This window comes from Lepidothrix coronata, unplaced genomic scaffold (assembly GCF_001604755.1).
Source record: "Lepidothrix coronata isolate B3197 unplaced genomic scaffold, Lepidothrix_coronata-1.0 Scaffold191, whole genome shotgun sequence".
NCBI classification, from domain to species: domain Eukaryota; kingdom Metazoa; phylum Chordata; class Aves; order Passeriformes; family Pipridae; genus Lepidothrix; species Lepidothrix coronata.
In genome coordinates, this window is record NW_016690371.1 from 1333499 (window position 1) to 1357854 (window position 24356).

The 24356-nt window shown below is 39.0% G+C and overlaps 2 protein-coding genes across 10 annotated transcripts in view; one reads left to right on the forward strand and one right to left on the reverse strand.

The window, feature by feature from the left end:
• SMPX (small muscle protein, X-linked) overlaps positions 1–9788 on the reverse strand; it is a 41628-nt gene extending 31840 nt beyond the window's left edge. The window contains exons 1-3 of one of the 2 annotated variants that reach the window (XM_017831486.1): positions 9672–9788; positions 6063–6122; positions 1194–1283 (exon numbers count right to left, since the gene is read on the reverse strand). In XM_017831486.1, coding sequence (XP_017686975.1) covers positions 1194–1283; positions 6063–6101 — 129 coding nt within the window. In that variant the 5' untranslated portion in view covers positions 6102–6122; positions 9672–9788. Of the gene's footprint in view, positions 1–1193; positions 1284–6062; positions 6123–7323; positions 7422–9671 lie in introns of those variants that run through there. The other variant, XM_017831487.1, reaches the window with a different exon arrangement.
• MBTPS2 (membrane bound transcription factor peptidase, site 2) overlaps positions 1–24356 on the forward strand; it is a 64284-nt gene that overhangs the window by 2410 nt on the left and 37518 nt on the right. For 4 of the 8 annotated variants that reach the window (XR_001877517.1, XR_001877519.1, XR_001877518.1 and 1 more), the window contains exon 1: positions 21214–21364. The exons of 1 other annotated variant lie outside the window; for it this stretch is intronic. Coding sequence is in view for 3 of the 7 variants with exons in the window: in XM_017831482.1 (XP_017686971.1) it covers positions 21290–21364 (75 nt within the window). In the remaining 4 variants the exon portion in view is untranslated. Of the gene's footprint in view, positions 1–21212; positions 21365–21471; positions 21687–24356 lie in introns of those variants that run through there. 3 more of the 8 variants (XM_017831481.1, XM_017831480.1, XM_017831483.1) reach the window with 3 other exon arrangements.

The window sequence follows — 24356 nt, forward strand, 5'->3', positions numbered from 1 at the left end:
CCTGCTCCAAGTCAGAAGGGGCCGATGATTGGTTCAAAACTAATCTGGCTGCTTCTTGGCTGGGGCTGAATCACCAGCAGTGCCACAGCATGCCTGGGGAGCAGTGGCTTTCCCCTCCCTCCTGACCATCCCAGCTCTGCTCTGCATGAGGGCAGGGCTCCCTCCTGCCACAATAGCTTTCCTTTCCCTGCATGGCAGCAAGTCCACCCACCCAAGTCCTGCCAGAAACAGCCTGGATGTACGGAGTTGATCAGACCCTTTCCTGCCCTTGCCTCTGAGGAGCATCGGCAGCTCTGGCCTAGCAGGACCAGTTCTCAGATGAGGGGTATAAATCCAAACTAAGCCAACTGTCCAGGAAGGCAGAAGTACCCACATTTAACTGATTTTTTTTTCCTTGTTTGGAGTATCTACCATTACCTTTTTTTCCTCTATTGGTTTTATTTTGCATTTATTAAAAAAAGTTAATGGTAAATAAGATGCTTTAATAGCATCCAAAAATATGATATTTGTGTTTAATCATAACCAATGCTAGTTAATGTATAAATTGGATTTTATATTCAAAACTCGGTGTTAAATACTCCCTGTAAAATATAAGCATGCAAACACAGAATTCAGCCTAAAATGGAGTATTTTCACCACTATGCAGATAAATGGGTTCTCAATTTCTGTTTTAACTTGCAAATGTCTTCACATTCAATTTTTCCTTGTTGATAAACATTTCAAAAAGCATCATGTTTGAAAACCTGTTCCATTATTGCTAAGTTGTAACAATCAATCACGCTATGGGGCAGCAGGTAGTAGCATATCCTTCCAAAGCCTTGCTATAACTTTTCCTGATGTATCCCATCAAATCTCATCTAGACAAATACCTCCAGAGAAATCCTAGCTCTCTTTCCTGACAACAGATGTCATCCTGCTGTTGAAGCACAGCTACACACCTTTGAAACAGTTTAAATTCCTATAGGGGCCTTGGCACCAAAAGCAGAACTATTATATATGAAGTGTTTAGCAAGTGGCCATTTATTTCCATGAATGATTAGTCCATGTTCAGCTGTGGTATCTAAGATTGGTATGCAGAGATATAAGATTGATTAAAAGGCTTTCTTTCATTTTATGGCAGGGATTCTCCTGGGGAAAAAAAAAAAAAAAAAAAAAAAACCAAAAAGCCAAGTCAGAAAACCTTTCGTACTTACTTCGTCCACTTCTTCAGGTGTAAGTTCTTTTCTTTTATGAGGGTGGCCTGCACCAGGTCGAAATGCACCCATTGGGATGTTAATATTAGCCTGTGAGAAGGAAATTGAGATGCCTATAATGGTGACTGATAAATAAATATACAGCTGGTAAATGATAAAACTCAAAAAGATTGGGACAAGTGTATAGACACTTTTGTGGTTTCTGAGCACTTATGTCTTCAATGCATGCATCATCACACCACTCCTGTGGGAAAGACAAGTGCTTTCATCTCCATTTTAAAGGCAGAAAATAAAAAAACAAAGCTACCTAGAAAGCTTTTGAAATTCTGCATTTTAGACTAACAGCTTCCTGATTTTATTGGACTTTAAATGAGTAGTAGACACCAAAGTGTCTTTAGGCACCTGGGTCTGCTTCTATTTGGTCAAGGTCAAACAGAAAGTGAGTGCTAAAAGCAACATTTAAGTGCAAATCACCCAAATCCTAATACCACCCAAATCACTGGACCATTCTCCCTTCCCCAGTGACACCAGTTTACACCACAATTAATCATAGGTAATTTGGAAGTAAAGCCTGCCCTGAATCAGTTTAAGCTGTGAGTGTTTAAAATGTGATTTTACCAACAAAATTTACCGAGGGTGCTATGAACTGCAAATGGTTGAACCAGCTCCAACACCGGGCAGACCACTAGTCCCCGGCTTTAGCAAACTCCCTCCAGAATGATGCTCACATAACTGCATCAATCTGATTTTTTGTCTGGAGCAGAAAGCCAGTAGCTATAACATAATTGGTGCTGATAAATAGATACCTTAAAAGTAAAGATTTTTGAGAAAAGAATGGCATGAAACACTGCTTAGGAAAGAGCAGCTGAAACGTATCCATTTCCTGGTGTGACCCAGCCCAGATTATTTTAAAAGTCAAATGGCATGATCAACTAAATGCACAATCTATACCTAGTCTTATCTCGTGATCTCAGAAGAGAAGCTGCTCCTAGGAAATGTCATCAAAATATCATGACTCTCACTGGTAAAACCAGGGGGTGAATCAGTAATGTTACAGAGCAGAAATGGAGAACCTTCTAACAGTGAGCTGTGTTCTTGTAGTTCACCATCTGACTGATTTGCACTAAATGAAGATAAATAATCCCATCCTTCTGCCCAAAACACAGTCTTGCAGATCATGCCCCAGTTGGTCAACCACAGGAAAGCAGCCCACTGTTTCCAGTAACAACTGTTCTGACAGCTGTAATCAAATACCAAGTGAATTAAGAATCCACTTGCCAAGAAATAAGCACCTTTCCCTGTATTCTACTTACCTGTTTCCCATTATCGTATTTAGGCAAGGTGATGCTGTCATTTCAGTGGGGCTGCCAACTCTGCAGGGTCATGTAGTTTATAGACAACTGGCTATTTGTTTCATAAAGCTTTCTCACTGAGCATTAGTTTAGATATTGTGAAACCTTTCACCTGCACTTTGTAACTTCCCAGGGGACAGAGCATTTTCAGCCTCACAGTTCTCAACCTATTATTTCATTTACAGGTAGAAAAAACCAGCTTTGCTATTTTTAATTTCAAGCATCTCCTCCGCCAAGCTCTGATACCTCCAGGCAGCTTCTTTTTTTGGAATGTGAAACTTCTCTGCACTTTACAGCTCGCATGGTCATACAAGTTTGCAGAGTTGAAACTTTAAGAGCTGTCTCCTTTTGGAGCTCATCCTCAACTTGGACATTCCTTCCCCTTGGAGTCAATCAAAGCAGAAGCCAGACTCCCCCGGCACACCACAGCCCTTGCATTTCCTACTGTGACTGACAGACCGTGACTAAAAATGGTTCAGGAAACAAAAATGAACCACTAAGTCCTAGGCTGCTAATTAGATTAAATAAACCACTCTTTGGTCTGCTTCAGCACTTTCACAGTAATCTGTGTCACACAAAAGCAGTTTGTACTATTTTATCTGCAATAAGAGCACTCAAATAGGAGTTTGGGCAAGATGTACGCAGTTATGACGTATTAACTTGGAAAAATGAGCATCCTTTAAGACATAATTAAACACTGTCTGGGTCTGATAACACATACTATAAATTAAAATATTTCTAGTATGAAATGAAAGCGTGACTTATTTCCAAGCCCGTCCTGACCAGAGGTACCAAGGTGCTAAGCTATAAATTTCCCTGTTAATCCAATGCCAGTCCTGTCCCACAGCTGTATAATGGGTGGGCCAAATTCGGTACATCAGTGTAGCTCTGCAAGGACTGTGTTGTCCTGCAATCAGCACAAGTTTGCACATGTTTTCAAAATATGTTTCAAGGCTTTTGTCACCTGTCATCTGGGATGGAGATACGAACCTCAGGAATCTCTTCTTTGCCTGCTTCTCATCCAGTAAAGTGCTAAACAGGAAATTTTCTGTTCCAAACTCCTGAAATCCTGAATTATAATTACTTTAGATAGACTTTCTAGGTGTGATTCTTATTTTTAACCATACTAATTAGGAAAACTATTGGGTTTGCCTTTTCCTTTGTTTTTGGAAAGTGCCTACCATATTTTGGATGTCATTGCAGTTTTTGTAATGAGTAAGTATGTGTACTTGTGTCCTCTACTGAGGTCTTTCTGAACAGACCAAAGGAAAAATATCTGCAAGCATGAAATACAACATATATTGCTGCTTTGAATCAATTGAACTGATATTTAGAGATTTTTTTTTTTTTGTTCTTCTTTCTGTTTAAGAGAGACAGGGTATTCAGATTAGGATACAACTCATGCAGCCATGCATGAGTTGAGGATTGTAATGGATAAGTTCTTCACAGCATCACAGCCACTCCTAGTGTCCAGATGGATGATTAAATAAGCTGGAAAGACACTTCAGTATAAATACTTTTAATTAAAAAAAATAAGAAAGAAGGAGAGGAACTGCAGATAAAATTTAATGGAATTCAAGAAAAAAACCCAAAACCACCAGAAAAACCAGGAAACCCCCCCAGCCTTACTTCTGGGGAAAACAAAGAGTGGTATTTGAAGATAGAATAATTTTCAGCCAGAGCTGTACACAGCCTTTTACACACTGACAGGGGGAGACCAGCAATTAATGTAACCAGGAATTAATAGTACTTTGGTCCATTATTGCCCCAAACTTGGGAACCAGTTGCTGCCTTTAACTCTCACACGTCTATTTAGTGGCTTTTGGCAAGTGACGATTTTTGTGTAAATCTCGTACAGTCAGACAGAAGCCAGAGTACCATGAAATACTTCAGTTAGTAAGGTGCCATTATATTTCCATCACTGAAGCATGATTTATACTCTCCAGAGCATGTCATTCCTATTACAATAGCACACAATAACAAAGGATCATAATATATGAATCACAATGTATAAAAGTAATGCGACATTTTGAGTCATGGTTCTTACAGTGCTCAAAATGTAATAGGCACCGATTCAAGTGCAAGTGTTTCTACTGGAGCCACCTTTGACACAATGTTTAATAGCTATATTTTAAAGTCTGTGCTGTAGTTTTCCTCATGATTTAAATTACCTTTGCCAAAATTAAAGTTTCTTAAAACATTAAACTTAGTATTTAAACTTAACGCAGTTTTTAAATTAACAAGTTAGAAGCATTGTTTACAAGACATCATAAAAATAAAAAGCAATCTATCACTACTTCTTTAAGAAAAAAGTAAACCAAATTCATTCCTTAAAAATGTTTTTATGTGCCTATGGAATTTAAACATAAAATGTAAATACTTTTGAGCTATAAAATATCTGTATTTTTTCATTAATCATACAAACATTTTTATAGTCAGGGTAAAAGAGGGATGAAAATTTGAACTGAGTGAAATCAAAATTCTGACAAAATGGCAAAATTCTGCTAACTTCAACTGAATTAGAGTACAGTAATTTGCATGTATGTTTCAGTACAGTTGATGATGATAAAGAGAATCTGAATTTTTACGGTATCTTGCAACTTCAGCATGCAGCTTAGCCACTGGATAATTAATCTTGATACTCCAATCCATTGAATTAATATTATCTCAAGGAAATAGAGGACAGATCAGACTTTAGAAATTCCATTTTGTGTTTCTTACATAAGGGAACCTGAACTTGTAAAATTTCATTGGAAATGCATTTTACAAAATACATGAAAATTCTGTAAGATTCTTCAGTTCAGAAAATATTTTGGCCTTTTGACAAGAATCATTGACAGCTTGAGCTAAATACATTTTTCATGATGCTACTTTGTGATGATGGGATAATCCTCCAGCTGTTTCGTTTACAAGTATGGAACAACTACTTCCATCCTTATAAGCATATACCATTTGAAGAGGCATGTGGTAGACAAGAATCTTTTAAATTAAAAGATAAACTTTTCTCTCATTTTACTCTAGTTTAAAAAAAAAAAATTCTTCTTAAACAAATATTGGAAGTTGTGGGTTTTTTTTCCTAAAGGAATGCAGACATGAAAAACTGTACAGTACCTATGCCATCTTTTTAGCCTATAATTCTTCCAGCATTGTATTAACTTTGTGGAAAATCTAATAGCTGCAAGAATTATTTTTACTTATAGTGCTGATCAATTACACACATGTATCACTGTGTTTTGCTTAGCTGATCCCCCAACAGGCATAACCTAACATTGGAAAGACTATGCACATAAGTGATCAATGAACCTACCTGATCCAGTTTTTTATGAACTCAGATCAAAAGATACTCTTCAGGTCACACTTTTCCACTGTTTTCATATCTACTAAGCTTTTTACTTTAACAGAATAATCCCCAGTTAGCACATCTATGGTGCTTTGTCTGAGTAAAAATGCAGTTTGCAAAGCAATGGAGGTTGAGTTATTATTTTATTATATTAGAAACATAAATACTGTCTCTTACCTGAATGGCTTTGACATGTGACGCTGGCTGTTTTGACATTTTTAAGACAGAGGCTTATCCCTGCAAGCAAAATGGGAAAGTGTTACAGGCTCTGACATTCTGATAGCTAAGGGAGATAAGCTAGAACTTAACCCATGCTGCCTCTTGACAGGCATCCATTTCATCTGCCCATCTCCTGTTTCCATCTCACTTTCCAAGTTGCTTAGTTATTCCTTCTGAATATCAGAAGGAGACAGAACACCCGAGCTTCTCCAATTAATCTTTCATAGCCACAAATGAAGGTATCTCTTTCACATTAAAAACAATAATGAGTAGAGATAAGGAATCTCTCAAACCTTAACAGCATTGTAAAATGAGTAAGAACTACAGGAAGCATTTGAGGATAAACAATGTATGATCATCTCTGTCACAGTATGTTTGTGGGAAATACTAAAACTTTCAGCTTAAGCCTTCTTTCAAATAAAGCATAACTTGCTAGAAAACATTTACGAATGCAGACATAACCATTTTCTGACTCTCAAATCCTTTAATGCCTGTAGACTGAAAATTATCAAGATGGTCAAACTGAAAAGTTTTCTTTGACAATTGCTAGTGCACAAAGTGGCCTGTCTTCAAAGTTTTAGATCCTACAGATTCACAAATTTTCTTTAGCAATAAGATAAAAAATAACAGATTTTTCCATACACTTCTATGCAGGTGGAGAAATATGGACTGTTACACTATTACTATACAATAACAAAAGGAGATACACTGAAGTAAAAAGCAATAACTTTTATTAGCAGAATATTTGAAACATCATCTCAGCCTTTTATTCTTTCACTGAGAACTAAGATTTTAACTGGACTAGACCTTCATCAAATTCTGGTTATTTAAGCATTATAATACAAAGTAAGATAGTAATACTAAAAGCTGAGAAATTAATTAATCAGAAAACTCATTGATCGCAACCAAATTACATCATTTTTTTCATACTATATTTAACCTGAGACAGGATGGGAAGTAATGAGAATAGTGATAAATGATGTAGGAGAGATAGTAGAAACATACTGAGAAATTAAAAGTGTCAAAGACTTGGCTACTCCAAAGAGTATAAATGTCATGTGAGGCAGTATAAAAAAAAATTATAGATAGGTTGGCTTCAACTTGGAATCTCAGCCTTAAATTGTATCACTGGGGTAGCATGGAAGACTTGCTCTTGCAAATTCTCACATCAGCTTTAAATCTGTGTATGATGCCGAGCAGAATTAAATGTAAAAACGACCTGCCATTAGAGGTCTCCCTCTGGTCACATTCTCAGATGCAAAGAGTGCCGTCCAAGCCAATACTGTGTTCAGTTAGAGGGTGTCATCTTCATAAATGGCTTTGGGTTGAAATTGCTTCGACTGAACTAATAAATCAGAAAAAATCCCATTGTGTAAAATAAAAACAGCACTGTTTTTATTTTAGTCACTCTTCCAGTGAGTTTTAGACTGTGGTTTTACGTACACAATCTTAAAATCAGAGGTAGTTTTTAAAACTTCAGAATTCACTTTATGGATGCAATCTTGGCCACTAAAGTTCATGACAAAATTCGAGCAGATTTCAAAAACACAAAAGAATTTACTACACTCTCTCTCCTTCCTTTTTAAAAATCTTTACTATGCATAGAAATAACTGTTCTGTTAACCAGTGACTGGATTCCAAAAGAAACACTGAGCAATCCCCCAGTTTATTGGGAAGATAGGACTCATAATACAGGAAGTTTAATTAATTTTTCTTATCATCCTCTCCTCTTTCTAATCAAATTGGCAAATGGAAACAAAAGCACAGAAAAATGACATAAAACATTTTAAACCAAAGTGGATCTAATTCCCAACCACTGCCACAAAGGAATTCAAGCTAAGATATATTTCTTCATCTTGAATGCCTGTGCATTGCAAAAAACATTGATACACAGCTCTTGGGCCACCTAGAGATCAACAGGAAGGATTTACACTGAATCTCAGCTTTAAAACAAGCACAGTGTCAGTGCTCCTCAGCGAGGTGCTCTGGGTTCACAAGCAGTCAGCGTTCAAAATTACTGCAATCAGACACCAGTTCCTAAAGAGGGATGCATGATACAATTGTGTAGGACTGCTTTTGGAGGAGGTGATTTTCCAACCAGATCCTGCTGTCCTCATTACCACCAGAGAAATCAGGACAACAGCAAACTACTGAGTAAAAATAGATCAACTTCTCTTGCTCTTTCCCCTTCTCTACCTTCCCTGAGTTTCCTTACAGAGTGATACTGACCGTCAGTCACAGGAAAATAAACCTTATGTTTTTTAACAGCAGCTGTTACAGAAATGATTATTTAATTTTTATAAATTCCTTTGTTCTTTTGCCACGTGTCTGAGAGAGAGAGTCAAGAGTGCTGCACTGATTGTATTAAGTTATTCCTGGCATTCTGATCAGCTCTGCAAACTTGAAAAAAAATCCCACTTCACCCTCATTTCCACAGCCGGATTTCACATGTAAGCAGGCAGAGAAACGCAGACACATGGAGCCTGTATTCCCCGGTGTCTTTTTGGCCTCCCCACACCTTACCTTTTACCTTTTATGGGCTGCATGCTGAGCCAAACTTAGAAAGCAATGGCAACGTTGGTTCAGTCTGGAGCTGGGTAATGCTAGGCTTCCCTTGCAAATTCCCTTGCTTCACAGTGAAAGTACTTGAGCAGAACTACTTGTGAAATACAGGACTATTACAGTGAAATAAATCAGTGTTTTGAAGCGAGACTTTGTAAAACAAAGGACCTATCTTCTGTCTCTCTGCTAAAAATAATTTCTGACAGGGCTGCAGCAAGATAATAAGCTGACTTGTTCAATTTGCTTTAAATACGATGAGATATCATAATGCCATCTTTTGTAATCCACACAAGAGATGTACAGTAACACACAGACAACAGAAAGAGCCCTCCCCCTGCCCCAGCTGGAAGCTGTCCTCTCCCCCCATTGCACGCACGGCATCAAGCACTACGGGTATTTTGGACACAGAACTGCAGTGTATTATCTTATTAAAAGGCTTTGACAGGAACTACACTACTGTGAGACCCAGCAAGTACAATGAAATAAGAGAAACCCCCACTTCACAGCTTTCAGCCTGTTACACAAAAACTTACTACATGCTCTAGGCAGATGTGGTCACATTTTCTGTAATACGTACATAATAATCTCTGCTATAGTTACCTGTTAATCTTACAGTGAAAGAAACTACTCTTACCATCCAAACCCCCATGTAATATTTCACTAACAAACACAGAGAAAACAATAACCATCTACCTATGTAATACAGTGTTCAATCTTATACACAGTTACACTTCTTATGAGTCACTAAGTATTTAAGTGACTTTCTATTTTAAATCTTGAAAGATCCCCACAGACTAAGAAGCAATAGCAATCTGCTCTGAATATGCTGATACGCTGCACGAGACATTAAAATAAGCAGAAACATACAACTATTGTAGTCAACTCACAGCAGTTACAAAAGAGTTTTCATAAGGGTCTTCCAAGTTTTTAACTGACCCCTTCAATATTAGCTTACTTATTTACTTATATAAGAAAAGTTCCAAACCGTCAAGTGAGTATGCACACCTTCTCTGGATGCTGAAAGAGGTACCTTCTTCCACCAGCTGAGGTATTGACTGTGACCCTTTTAATGTGTCTGAAATAGCGCCGATGCTTTCAGCCTGGACGGCACTCAGAGCTGCTCCAGGCTGGAGTGGGACTCAGCAGAGAAGCAAAGTGTAAAAGGGAATTCCTGTCATAGCTTCCAGTTGTTCTTCCTAAATATAGAGTTTGATTCACTCTGTAACTTGGTCCCCTGTGACACTTGACCATGGTAAAACCAGGGCTCAACTGTCAAGCAGGAGGTGTTGAAGGAGCACACCTTTGGGTCCTTTTCCTGCCCTCCCTCTCCCTGTCATTCTGGGCTTTTCCCAAGTGCCAGGCATACAGTGGCAGTAGGTAACGCATAACTCCTCCCAGGGCATTTGGGGCAGCATGTGCCTCCCTGCTGCCACACCGGGGAAGGAAATAATTATGGAGACGTAATTATGAAGAACTCAACTCAGAGGAACTGTCTAGGGGAGGTGAATGACACACCAACGTGACTGTATTGCTGCCGCCTTGGGAGCAAACTCGCACAGCAGCTGCCCTGGGGTCTCAGCACAGCCTTCCTCTGTGCAGGACAGTCATGGGGGGGAGGAAGGCTTCTGAGTGTACAAGGCCACAGTGGCCAGCTGCTGAGCTTTTGGGCATGGGGATGAAGAAAAGGTAAAGGAAGAGAGTGTGTGTGAGTGAGTTGCTATAGCTCATGAGGGAACTGAAATGTTATTACAGTCATGCTCATGTGGCTGGAGGGCTGTCTTCAGTGAAGGCTACTGATGGAGATCTGTCACAGCAAGTTGTGCATGGGGCATATCCTCATGTTTCCAGTCGCAGAAGTGCAGGCTCCTGTTCATTGTATCTTCACAAGAGTGAACTTCCCTCTCCATCACTCCTCTGACGTACCTGTTTTCCACTGGACCCACAACACTAATGGTGACAAGAACAATGTCATTATGGGCAACACTGTACTGGCCACTTGCTGCTACTCTTTGCCACTTTTAGGAGAAGATCAAAAACTTTCAAAATTAGTGCCAAAGACATTTATCATAGAATCACAGAATCATAGAATGGTTTGTGCTGGGAGGGACCAACTCCCTGGCCATGGACAGGGAACCTTCCACTATACCAGATTACTCAGAGCCCCATCCAGCCTGGTCTTGAACACCTCCAGGGACAGGGAGTCCACAAACTCTCTGGGCAACCCATTCCAGTGCTTCACCACCCTCACAGCAAAGAATTTCTGCATAATATCTAATCTAAACCTATAATCCTTCAATTTAAAGCTATTCCTCCCTGTCCCATCACTACATGCCCTTGTGAAAAGTCCCTCTCCAGCTTTCCTGTAGCCCCCTTTAGGTACTGGAAGGTGTTATAAGGTCTCTCTGGAGCCTTTTCTTCTCCAGGCTGAGCAACCCCAACTCTCGCAATCTGTCTTCAAAGAAGACGTGATCCAGCCCTCTGATCAACTTAGTGGCTCTCCTCTAGACTTGTTCCGACACGTCCACATCTGTCTTGGGCTGGGGACCTCAGAGTTAAACACAGTTCTTCAGGTGGGGTCTCACAAGAGTGGAGTAGAGGGGGAGAATCACCCCCCTTGATCTGCTGGTCACACCTCTTTTTATGTAGCTCATGATGCAGTTTCCTTCTGGGCTGCAAGTGCACATTGCCACATGGTATTGAGCATTTTGTTCGCAAACACCCCCAAGTCCTTCTCCTCTGGGTTGCTCTCAATCCATTCTCTACCCAGCCTGTACTTGTGCTTGGGGTTGCCCTGAACCAGGGTCACTACTTTGCACATGGCCTTGTTGAACTTCAGTAGGTTCCCACAGGCTCATCTTTCAGGCCTGTCAAGGTCCCTCAGGATGGCAACTACTCATAACAACTAGTGGTTGGGATAGTGATTTCAGAGAGGATCTCCCTTGACTTTAACTTATTTGACCAAAGAGTCTTTTCATTTCAAGTATCTCAAAGACGAATATGACCAATCAGACTGCTTCATTAAGTCTGTGACTCACTCTCTGTTGCCTTCTTTTCCAAAAGTATTGTCATCTGGAAGCCAATAAAGCTGATGACTTGTGGTCTTGTACATGAACTTATTTCAATTTATATTACAACAATTATATTAAAAACTAGCTCTGGAATACACAGTTCTTTCTTCCACATGTCATTAATTTAGCAAAGGTAGGCCATTGTTTGGATTTGAAAATAATTTTGCAAATATGCCTAAGAAATACGAGCTCAACGCTGTTTCCCTCAATAAATTTTCATAGCAGTGACGAGTAATTTAATAGAGAGTCTTAGTGATGTGTACACAGGAAAAGAATCTACCTCTGTCACATACCTAACACCCAAAAACTATCACACCTGAACTGTATTAAACTGTGGGGATAAAAGGAGAAAACTCAAATTTTATCAATAATATTAGAAAATATAGATCTGAGTAGATTTTGAAGGGAAAAAAAGCCACTCAGCATTATTTTGCAGCATACCATTACCTTTGAATAACCTCTGGCATGCACAGCCCAATGACTTGCAGATTCATCTGTTAATACATGCAGCAGATGATTTAGTAAGTAAATAATGAGGCATATGTGCATTTCAGAGGATGGATTCATCTGGCAAGTTAGGGCCATGTACATTGTCACACATAGCATAGAATTATTATGTCTTGTGTACAGAAATCCAATATATTTATTTGAAGTATGATATCCCAATATAGTTAAAAACAGACTTTTGTTTCATTCCTAGAGGCTTGTCTAATTAACACACTTCCTGGAACAACTTATTAGTTTTGAAAGTGAAGTTGATGGTTAACAGAAATGTGTATGTATCTTACTTCTTGACTGAGATATTTCACTGCATAATGTCAGAATTGTTTTTCTAAAGCTGTCACTACTTAATATGCTTGTTAAATGTTTTGCTTTTGGAGAAGCCTCATGAGTGCAGATAAAAATCCCCTGAGTATCCCAAAAGAAAAATATTTTTTATATTATAGTCAAAAATTTTTTTGTTTAATGCAAACAATTGAAAATGCAAGTTAACACAGGAGCAGTCACAACCTCAGCTCACTTGAAATAAGATTTTTTTGAAGTAAAAAGTTAAAAAATACATTTCTGCAGTTTTGCTTTAAATTATCGAGTATGATATTTTGCTGTCTTAATTTTAGCTCTGTAAATTACAGTTAAGAATAAAGTCCACAAAATTAAGTATTTTATTAATTTCTTCCTATCTCTATCTTCATTTGTATTTTTAATGAAGAATATGAAAACTTAATTTGCAGGCAACTAGTGTAACTATTCTCTTCATTCAACAGACCTAAATTATTGACTAAGATTTAAAAACAAGAAACCTGCTATCAGATGGATATATTGGAGGACTAACACAGAGAATCCTGAAAAAACCCAAACAAACCCACCATCCATTTTCTCGCTCACTCAGGTTTTATTTGTACTTTTGGCTGTTTTCCCTTAGTAAAGATGTATCTACTTCATGTAACAATTACTTGGCGCATAGGCTTGATGAAAGGCAGAGACTTTTAGGTTCCCAGTCACATGAGGTTAGACAGAACTACAGAAATTTAAAATACAGTGGAGCTACCAATTTTACCAGTCATCATAGTCCATTCTTATTCTTGCTTTAAACTGAAAATAATTTTGAATCATGGATTGCAGAAATAATATCAAACCTCAGCAATTTTGTCAAAGGAAAATTTTTTGAGGAAGTATTATTTAGTGTTCAATTGTTTCTCCACATTTTGCCCAATCTTTATTTCTTAATATCAAGAAAAAAACAAGGACTTTCTCTTGAGTTTCTATTTGTACAGTTATGCCAACAACAGTGACATCAAGCCATTTAAATAATGAATGACATAAAATAGCATGCAAAAATGTTTGCTGTTATCTAGTGGACAGGAAACAAACAAAACATATCTGAATTAGCTGATTTTGTTTCTGTGACATTTCTGGGCTTCTAAATATTAATTCAACTCCTGCATGCTCCCTTTCCTTTCCATGGAAAAGCATCATGATTATTATCACAGACTGTTCCATAGAGAAATAATTAGCCTTGTATTAAGGAGATGGTCTCATTAGAGGCTGCCAGTGACCTTGTTCTAAATTTCAGAGTTACAGCAACATTAATAGTGTTGTTAGCATCATCTAAGATTTTGTATTAAGTTCTGAAACCTGCATTATGAATGTAATCCATATAAATGCTAGAACATCATAGCTTTGACCACTATTACCCAAAAGCCATATTCTCTGTTGCTTTCTATTGTGTAAAATTCTTAGTTACCAAAATGTTCTTGGAAACTGAAATGTGATGATGTTGTACAAGCAACAAATTTTTTTTCCTTTTTCCTGGTAAATTTTGACCAGTATACCTGGCAGAGGTGACACTATAAGAAAGAGCAAGGGTAGCATCAGATTTATAAGACAATGTGAAATTTAAATGACATGCTGAATTCTGTAAACATCCTATCTGCTATAATGATTCAGCATTGTTTGGAAAAAATACAAAAAACATGACACTGTATCATCTGATATTGTTCTTGGCAAACAAGTTCAACAAAATAGGAACTGACTAAATCATTGGTGAAATTTTGAGCAGAAAGGCTACTCATTGTTTTCACAAATCAGGATAGTTCAAAAAAGCATCTACTATCTTTTTCAATTCCACCACACTCTTATTTTGATGATGGCCATCCCTATCAATTGATCACATCAGCTGCACACTATTAGCTTTTGACTTCAGATTAAGACCTTACCTGGTATGCAGTGAGGAATTTTGCTGTTGTATCAATCTGACCCAAAGATGCACAAGAACTAAGTACAGACATACCAGAGGACTTGGGGACTCAGCACCACAGAAAGTAATTTATTTCTCTCTTGTAATAAAGCTTGAAACAAAACTGCAGTTGTGCAGGTAGTCAGCTCACATGCAGCTATGGTCCTGCTGTGAGCACAATCATCTGATCTGTAACTAAGAGAACAATGACTAAGTTCAGCTGATTCCTCATCTAAATGGCATATTAACAGGAAAGAAAGACATGGTTGAGACATGAAGCATCTGTGGTAGAAAGCTGCATCCAGAACAACGGAGATGAGGCAATGGAGGAAGCAGAATTTCAAGGACTTTATAAAGAAATGAATGCCTTAAGAGAAAAAATGACCAAACTCAAGGACAGCTGCACCGATCTGCTGAATCATGTGAGATTGATCAGTTGCTATCTTTGGTTTGTATCTGCTGTACAGAAAATAAAAGATGAAGATTGTTAAACCATTGGTGCGAAGATTTTTAAAATTTGAATCAATATCAGGACACTTATCTTAGTTCCCATGAGTCATAAGGAAAAAAATATTTATCTTCTCATACCTCCAATGCTGTGAAAAATAAGGCAATTAAGAACAAATGCTTTCCATGGTGAAGATATGAATAAATCTACTAGTCATATTTATCTATCCAGTAGTCAAACATGATCCATATCAAACCTTATTTTTATTGAATCATATCTGCTACAGGAACATTTTTCAATCATCTGTGGTCTCCTGCCAGACAAATATTGTAGATATTCAGAGAGAAATTGCCAAAAAAATTCAGTGTTGGCACAAAAAGACCAGTAAAATCCTCCAGCTGTTCCATTGGGAAATGATGTTTTCTGATACAGTATCAAACCTTAAGGATCAAAAAGTATATAAACAGTTTATCTTTGGAAATTATACAAAGTAGTTTTTAAAATCTTCACAGCTTACTTTACACCCATATGAATTACAGTTGTGGACAGGCAATATCTTCTATACGGGAGTAATAACAAGTCTGGAAAAAGAAACTATATTAAGCTGTTTCACTCTGTCTCCTCTGGCTGTGCAACACAGTCCCTTTGAAGCACAGTTCAGTTCTTGAGATCTGGAGCTAAAAGTGGTGCTTGAAAATCATCTGTCTTGGAAATGACTTTTGAGAACTGCAGGCTGTGCTGCGTTTCCTGTGCCCACCATCAGTGAGGTGCTGGCCATTATCTTCACACTCTGACAAGTATAAAGATAAACTGATTATTTATTTTTATTAGAAAGAAAGGAAATGTTCTTAGTTCAGGCTCCTAACATAAAGTGATCTATGTAAGGCAGAACTGCTGTTTTGTCATGGATAGTTCACAGGTGCACTGGCTGACAAGGGGCAGAGGAGATTTGTAGTACTGGGACACCAGTTAAAATTAGTTTATCTACTGCATGGAGGGGCTATGCAATCATGAAGCTGCTCTCCCTTGTCCTTGAGGCAGAACAAAACCAGTGCTGGCTTAACTGACTGCTATGCTGCATGATGAAGCAATTCAGGAGCAATTCAAGAGCTGCTTCAGCCATCTGTACAGTCCAGGCAGACAGTTACAGTGACATCCTCAATAGTTCATCCTGTGCAAGACATTCCAATTGCTCAGAACAGCCAAATACCAAATATGCATAGGCAATCCAGGTTGGAAGGGGCCCTGAGCATCCTGGTCTAGTGAAAGGTGTCCCTGCCCATGGGGGCAGGAACTAGATGATCTTTAATGTCCCTTCCAATCCAACCCATTCTATGATTCTGTAAATGGAAACGCTTTGGGCTTTAACAGCCATTAAATAATGAGCTACAGACTACTTTGTCTCCTCCAAACTGTTACCTCACTTTGACTTACTCAGGTTAAGTGCACTTCTTTCCCTAGTTCAAGGCTGCCTTACAAGTTTTGGGGTTTAAACTTGACAGGTCTAGTGCTATCATGTGCATTTACTTCAGGTTATAGTAAGCATAAAACAATACCTGTTAGACTTAAACCATTCTGTATTTTTGCATTCTGCTGTAAAATAAGATATCATATACAGAAGGACTTCACAGGTGATTTAAATTAAAAAAAACCAAACAGAACAAACCAGCAAAATTGTGCAGCATTAGCTTTCCTTGTGTGCTCTTCTCCTTCATGGATTGGTCCCTTTTTTAACTGGAGTTTAGGTGAACTCTTTTTCATGGACAGACTTTTAAAGTTATAAAGTGATCCCAACATAGGAAATAATGCTGAATAGCTGTTTGATCTACTCCATGTTTTTCCTCAAGCCCAACAGATAAGCAAGCAAGACTATCATCTAAAATGGGTGAAACCTGAAACTAATATTCTTATGGAACTGTATTCTAGAATTAGTATTCAAGACACATCTCTCTCAAGTTTCTCCATTTCCTTTGCTTTTCTTTAAAGTTTGACACTCAATTCTCCTTGGAGTGCAACAGCTTCAGAGACCATTCTTTTAGGTGTAATTCCAATCATGATGGGCCTACCAGAATTATGACAGATGGGTAAACGCTGCAAATTGGTAGCAATTAAGAAAAACCTGTAATTTGTTTTGCAATAGGTCAACACTGTGAAACGGTGAAAAAGCACATACAACTACTATTTGTTGCAGAATAGTGTAAAGGCATGTTGTAAAGGCATGTTTCTATGAACATGTGCTTTTTCTTTAAATTTTCAATGAACAGTGACTTAAGAACAAATTTGATTTGTTTTAAGAATCAAAATCCCATCTTTCCAGCAAGTATTTTTGGTAACCAGGTTAAATACTGCAAACAAACTCTGAACCTTCGCAGAATATTTTGACCTCATTTCTGTTTAAATAAAGCAAGACTCTTTTATACTGTAATTGGAACATAAAAAACCCAAAAACAATAAAATTGTGTAACATTCTGCTCTTTTCTTTTTTAGGCACAGCAAGGATGAAAGGTGGTTTTTTTTAATTTTCTTGTTTGGATTCATTTTAAATGATACACATATGCCTCCATAATTCCCATTATCTGAATTGGTCCCCTATGCTGGGATTTTTTATATAATATTAGTAAGGTAATGAAAACATATTTGTCCTTCAGACCTTTACAACCAATGCTATATACACCTCTGTAGTATGCCAGTCTCTGTATGTCCCCCCTTGTTTCTCGATTTCTTCTTTACTCTGATCTTTTTATTCCCTCCAGAAGCAATCTCCTAACCTGCAGAAGTGCTTAATGGACCATCTATTTCATCTTTAGCCATCAATTTCTTCTTTGATGCATCCTACTTAAATTCTCAGCTAGGCTTGAAGGCTCATTCTATAAATATTCACATATTCCATTAGAGCACCCCTTCGTTTTAAGTTACACTGGCACATAAACATTTGCATTTTATTCCATCCCTCCTTTCCTCTGCTTAGCTCATCTCTGGGCCCAACAATCTAGTGATGAAGACTACTCAGAACATATCTGAAAAGCCATTTGGTTTCCCCAAGGCTTTAACACTTATTCAATCAAGTCATGTTCTGATTGTAGTGTCTTTGAACTGGCAAAATTTACAACCTTTCCTCAACAAAATCAACATCTTAGCTGATTTTAGGTCTGAGATTGTGATAAACTGCAATTCTGTACAATTTCCCTGAAGCCCTGCAAAGTCCTCTAACATCAGAGGTTTTGAAAATGTTGTTAAGACTAGTTTTACTTTTATTTTGCAATGTGTATGCTATGGTAATCTCTGAATACTCACATATCTACTTTAATAATAGATCAAAGTTGAAGAGATTAAATATTAGACACATTGATAATTAACCTTAAGATAAACATATTTGTCTAAAAAAAGATGCCTATGATATTTAATCTCTAACTGAATTAATATCTTAATGTATTAACAGATTCTGTTTGGTATTCAGTTGGTAAATTATATTTATTCAGTAGTATTATGTTTATGAGAGCATTTTTTTTCTGTCTAAACTTTTTGCATGGACTTATATACTCTTGCATGATGATTGATGTTTATTATTTTCTAACATTCTTTGATACTTTTGAGGTCCACTCATGTCCTCCCCTTAACACACACCCCAGGTGTGACTCCTAAAACTCTGATAGTTACACTGCTCTGTAACAGTGTGTGGATACTGGGCACTGACTGGATTGCTGCATGGCATTTTGCTTTGGCCACTACCTTAGCTTAATATCTGATGGTAAGTAAAACCAAGACGTGGTAAAACGTGTATCAGTACCTGTACTACCTCCTGAACGATTTTGAAGTGAAAATCTTTAATTCTGAATAATGTAACTTTCAAAATGCAATCACTCCCTGTAACACTTCACAGTCCACAACAGTTTAATTCCATGGGAACAAGGATAAACTCTGCCTTTCTGCCAGGGGCAAAACACCTGCTCAAGTTACACAAGTCAGAGCAGTGGGGCTGGCAGTTCACTCAGAATATCTATCTTCTGCATTCTAGAAACCCTTTATTTTTGTTCTTGTTTTCTTGTGATAAACTTTCGAACAATAAAGTACAGACTATATTTTCATTTTTATTCCTTTTTAGTTGTACTTCCAATTTCTATGACAACTCAGTAAAATTCAAGTCTGTATTTTTATGGTATACTAAGTGAATATATAAGTAAAAATACAATAACATTACAAAACCTGTTTATCAACTTGTTCATTTAAACATGCCCATTTTAGTTTGCTTTATTTCACCATTAGTAAAAGTATTCGTGTTCTCAACTGTTTGAATACAATTCGCCTCCATTCCTTCCAAAGACGACCACAGTTTAAATTCTGTATATTTATATTAAATGCATTTTGGTCAATGGAACAACTTCAGTTTTCAACTAATAAGGTGTAGAATAAGCCATATTTGCATAATTTTTCAATGATTTGCAATTGAACTTCCTAGATTGGGAACCACTGCAGAAATATCGTTATCAGATCTGATTATTCTGGGACTCTGTTTATGATTCCTTTTAAATGCTGGGGACATCTCAAAGTTGTATATGTCAGTGCACAAACTCAAATTTGGTTGCATGCAGGGTTGGATACACTTCCTGTAATTCTCCAGGTTTATGTCAGAATGATATTCTTTCCAAAGTTCTCCAAACGCATCGATCAACACGAACAGCTCCCATCAAAGGGAAGGGATGTAAGGATGATGGAAAATCTAAAGGGGGGAGGGGGGAAACCATCCCTGAATTGATAGAAAAGAAAAGGAATTAAGCAGAGAACAAGTGAAAGCCAGCCCAGCCTGCATTACCAGTTCACTTCCCCCTCTACGTCCACAAGTGCTAATGATGAGAGATTGGCCAGCGCTATCTCCCCTCACTTGCTGATCTCACCTGGGCTACAGATCCTTGTACCCCTCAGCAATGCCATGTGGTCAGTGAAAAGAGAGGTAGCTGAAGGACCCAAAGTGTTCAAAGCTGAGAAGTTCTTCCTGCTGGTAGCATAAGGTAAAACTCACAGCACCCATTCTGGGAAGAACAGGATGAAGCAGCATACACGGAACAAAGAGCGAGCTGACAAATCTGTAAAGGTGGCTGAAAAACAGCATTAAAAACACTTAAATTCTAGGAAGGGGAAGTATTGATGCAGTTTTTTATTCAAGGGACAGGAGCTTGTACGTCTCCTTTAAAAACACAAACACAACTTTACAAAGCTTTCTGTGCAAAAAAGAAAGGCTGTGGTTGGTTTTATGAACCCTTCTCCTATTGACAGTCCCAGGTTTTCACAGAATGGTCCATGAACCCACAGAGTGGTCAGATATAAAGGATGGATGGAATAAGCCTCTTCAGGAGACAGATGACCTTCTGAGTCATTTCTCACAAGCCAATGAAAGAACAAAGTTTATCTGAAGCACGTAGGAAAAGGTGGACTGGAAGCCATAAACTGCAGAAGGGCTCTCCCCCTGCTCTCTTGATTCAAACTGTAGAGAGGTCTCCCACTGCTGCTGTCCCGATTGCTAAAGAATCTTACGAGAAAACCGAGGACATCATAGCGCATTTTTTTCACGGGGACAAGGGAAGGGGACGGGAGGGGGAAGGGGCAGTTCAATTTGCATAGTTTGCGTAGGCAAATAAATACTTTCCTTTAACCTTTGCCAAATCTTGTAATTGCTTGCTATTAGTGTTCAAGCTGTAAGTGGAAGTTTTTAAACTAAGATAAACCCTGAGAAATCAACTCTTAAGCTCAGTGACCTCACAACACATCCCAGCTCTGGGAACAACAAAACACGCCCAGGAGGAGGGGCGGGACCGACCGAGGCACAGCCGGAGAACCGATACTGGCAGCGAGTTGGTAAGGACACGCAGTGGCCGGAGTGCCTGAAAGTCAGTCTTACAACGAGCCTCATGGAACCATCTTCCCGTGCCATGACGTCAGTGTTAAATTTCTGGAAGAACGTCAGCGCTTAAAGGGAATCCTATTGCTCCCTCGTCACTGAAGCGCTTACACAACTCGCTTTAATCTCGCCACCGCGAATCACTTTTACTCTCCTGCACGACATCGCTTTCAAGAGTAAACACATGACACAAACACCGCAAACGGCGGTGAAAGCGCTCCACTCTAGGCCCGCCCTCAGCCCCTGCCCCGCCCCTCAGCCCGCCAAGCCCCGCCCATGTCCCGCCCCGCCCCTCACTGCGCACGCGCCCCGCCATGACGACCCCCAGCGCTCCCCCGGGCCGTGACGTCACTCCGCCACCTGCCCTCGACTCGACGCGCCACCCGGAAACGTCCGCCCGGGCACCGCAGCTGGCTGGAGAAAAGTTCCGGGCGGTTTTGGTTCCGGGGGCCGCCCGCATGAGGCGCGGCCGCGGCGATGATCCCGATCCCGGTGGTCGTGTGCGTGCTGGGCGGCTGGTGCGCCGTGTACCTGGCGGACACGCTGCTCAAGGTGAGGGTTGGGGGCGCAGGGCCGGGAGGACGTAGCGGCAGGCCCGTGCCCCGGCCCGCCTTCCCCCCCCTTCCGACACCCCCGGGCGGCCCGCGGGCCCCGCTCCCCTGAGCGGAGGACCCGCCGCCCCGCTCGGGCTTGCCGCGCTTTCCCGGGCTGCTGAGGGCTTCCTTCCCCCCAGAGGAGCCTCCTCACCCCAAAGCCGGGCACAGGGAGGCCGGGCTTTGCTTCCGCCCATCGCTCGGTTGAAAACGCCTCCACGGCAGCTACGGAGGCTTCGGTCCGCGTTAAAGGACCCAGCTTTTAATCTACTGCTTAAACAGTTATGTGGCCATTTCAGTGTGCTCTCTGGAGTTTAATGTATTAGTAAAAATGCGACCTTAATTTAGAAATTTGCTTTGCAGAGTACGTGTTTTATATGTGTAGAGGATGTGTTTTATAATCATGATTTTTCTAAAAAATGTAAAAATTAATGCATCATTTTTTAATGTCCGTAGTTTTATTGAAAAAAATAAGTTGGGACAGAGCTCGATGCAAATAACTTTAAAATAAATAAACTTTAATCTTCTAAACTTTAATCTTCAGAGAGTATTACAAGACTTGTCCTTTTCCTCCTGAAGGAGGAGGGAAAGGCTTGAAGGGAAAATGCACCGACAAGACAGTATTCATTTTATCTAGGATGTGTTTGTGCATTGCACAAGTTTCATAAAGTGTTGTGGGGTGTTTTTTTAAAGCTCCGGAGGTATGGTTTCTAAGAGATGATTGAAATTGCAAAGTAGGCTGTATACTGGTTAAATATGAGGGAAAATGAAAAGAAAGGTTTGATCTGGAATTCTCATTCTGAATGTTATGGTCCAGGAGCTGCATCTGTTTCTGCCAAGGCAGAAAGAGCCTAGTGATATCAAAGTACAAAATATTTATGTTGTCACTCCTGTAAAGTATAGGAAGAAATTTTAGGTGCAGAGAAAACTTTGAAAAGTAAGTGGCTCCCCCTGCAGCAAATTGGAAAGCAAGTGTAGCTCAGTAAATGATGAGAGCTGTTAATTGCAAAATATGAGTCTGTACATAATGACAATAACAAATACAGCCATCTACCTGAAGATTTTTAAAATTTTATTACAGAAATTCTGTATTAGGTATTTGAAAAAAAATGTGGCATTGGCCAGGTGCCAGAAGAACATGCTTTGAGACACAGCAGGAAGGTCAGCCAGGAGGCTGCTTTTCTTTTGGCAGCAACTTTGTGTCTGGTGAAGAACTTAGGGTATAAAGCAAGAACTGTGCTCAGGTAGGACTTGTTGTGCTGAGATGCTGAGACCATTTGCATCTCAGAGTTCTGAAAATTTCTTTCTGCATTAGACCATAAAATCATTCTCTTTTGTAATGAAGGAGTGACACTGTTTTTCTTGTTAGAGCCTCTGGTAGAGGGAGGGGAAAAAAAAAACCCACCTGGGGCCAACTTAGTGCCTGATTTATATTGCAAAAACAAGGGGGAATGCCTGGAATTCTATAGTCAGCATGAAAGTCCAGGGGGTAAATTTTAACTTTGATCTTTTAACTAAAAGTTGACAAAGGTTATTTAAAGTCAGGAAGTGTGTGGAAGCTGTTGGGTTTTAGTGAACTTGTTGGCAGATCACATGTGTGGGCATCTCAGTGATAAGCTTCACTGTGAGCACCATAATCAAAATAGAATTTGGGTTAAATAACCAGATTTATATAATTAGGAAGCTCCAGGTTGCTTGTTTTACTGCTGGTACTGTAAATCTGCCACATTCACAACCTCACAAGGCTGATAGCAACTGTAGCAAAGGTGCTAAAACCTCAAATCACTTACAATTTAATTACAGCAAAAGGACATACAGAGCATGAGTGAAAAGTAATACAGGAGCACTTTACCTTGCATGATCTTGTTGATAATTTTATTCTGTGAACTTGTTCCATGTGCAATACCTTTTCCTCAGTTTCTTCCCTTACTGGGGTTGTTAAGATTTCAATCATTTTATTGGGCAGTCTGCCTTTTAGAAAGACTACAGTATAGGAAGTATAAATGTATTTTTGCACAAATAATTTCACATTATCATATTGCTAAAGTTACATTATGAGATATATTTGTGTTAGCAAACTAAAGCTATGATAAATCAAGCTGAATTTGGAGTGTTAAGTCCCTCTTGTTGCTCCTTATTGGAGCACTGTCATCAAAGTTTTCACTGAAGCTTGGATCCTACAAAAGGGAATCAGACAGATCCCTAATTTCTTTCTCCCCAACATCCTAAATTATCATATTTCATTCTGCCTGAAGGATCAGGAATGAGTGAAGGGTAAAAGGTTGTCCCTCCTTCTGCTATGAGAAATAAAGGATGCATTAGACACATTGAGCCAAGGTTAGCTCTCAGCTTTTAAGGTCAGGAAGCTGAAATGATTCAAAGCTCTTGAACAGATTTTGTCAGCAAAGAAGAATGTTAAGGACTCCTGCTTGCTGGCAGATATTTATGGAGCTCCTGGAGTATTTAGCAGACATTCATTATTTTGAAGGTTTGCATAAATAAAAAAGGTATTGCTTTTATAGTAAAATTAGTATAACAAAGAACACTTAGATCTTGACTTGGAGAAGCAGAGAGAGTTTGAAATTAAACACACCAGGGCACGAGGCTGAGTGAGGAATGTGGGGGTCCTACTGTGATCAGCACAGAGGGAGCAAAAGTTTGCATAGAGCATTTTAATATATTTTGCAAGGGGATGCAGTCTTTTAGTGATCATAAATACTGCTTACACAACTTGTGAGGAAAATGTGAAACAAAAATTTTTGGCACTTTTTTTTCCCCATTTTCCTCATTGGTCAGTGACTCCATATTTCTCATGGACAACTTCATACTTATTTATGTCTTGCTACTATAGTTAGCCTGTGATGTTGTTGGAATGAATTCAAAGGGAAGGATTTGTGGCATTTCTAGGGAAAAAAAGTGGGTTTTGCATGTGATAAAAGGAAAACATTTTC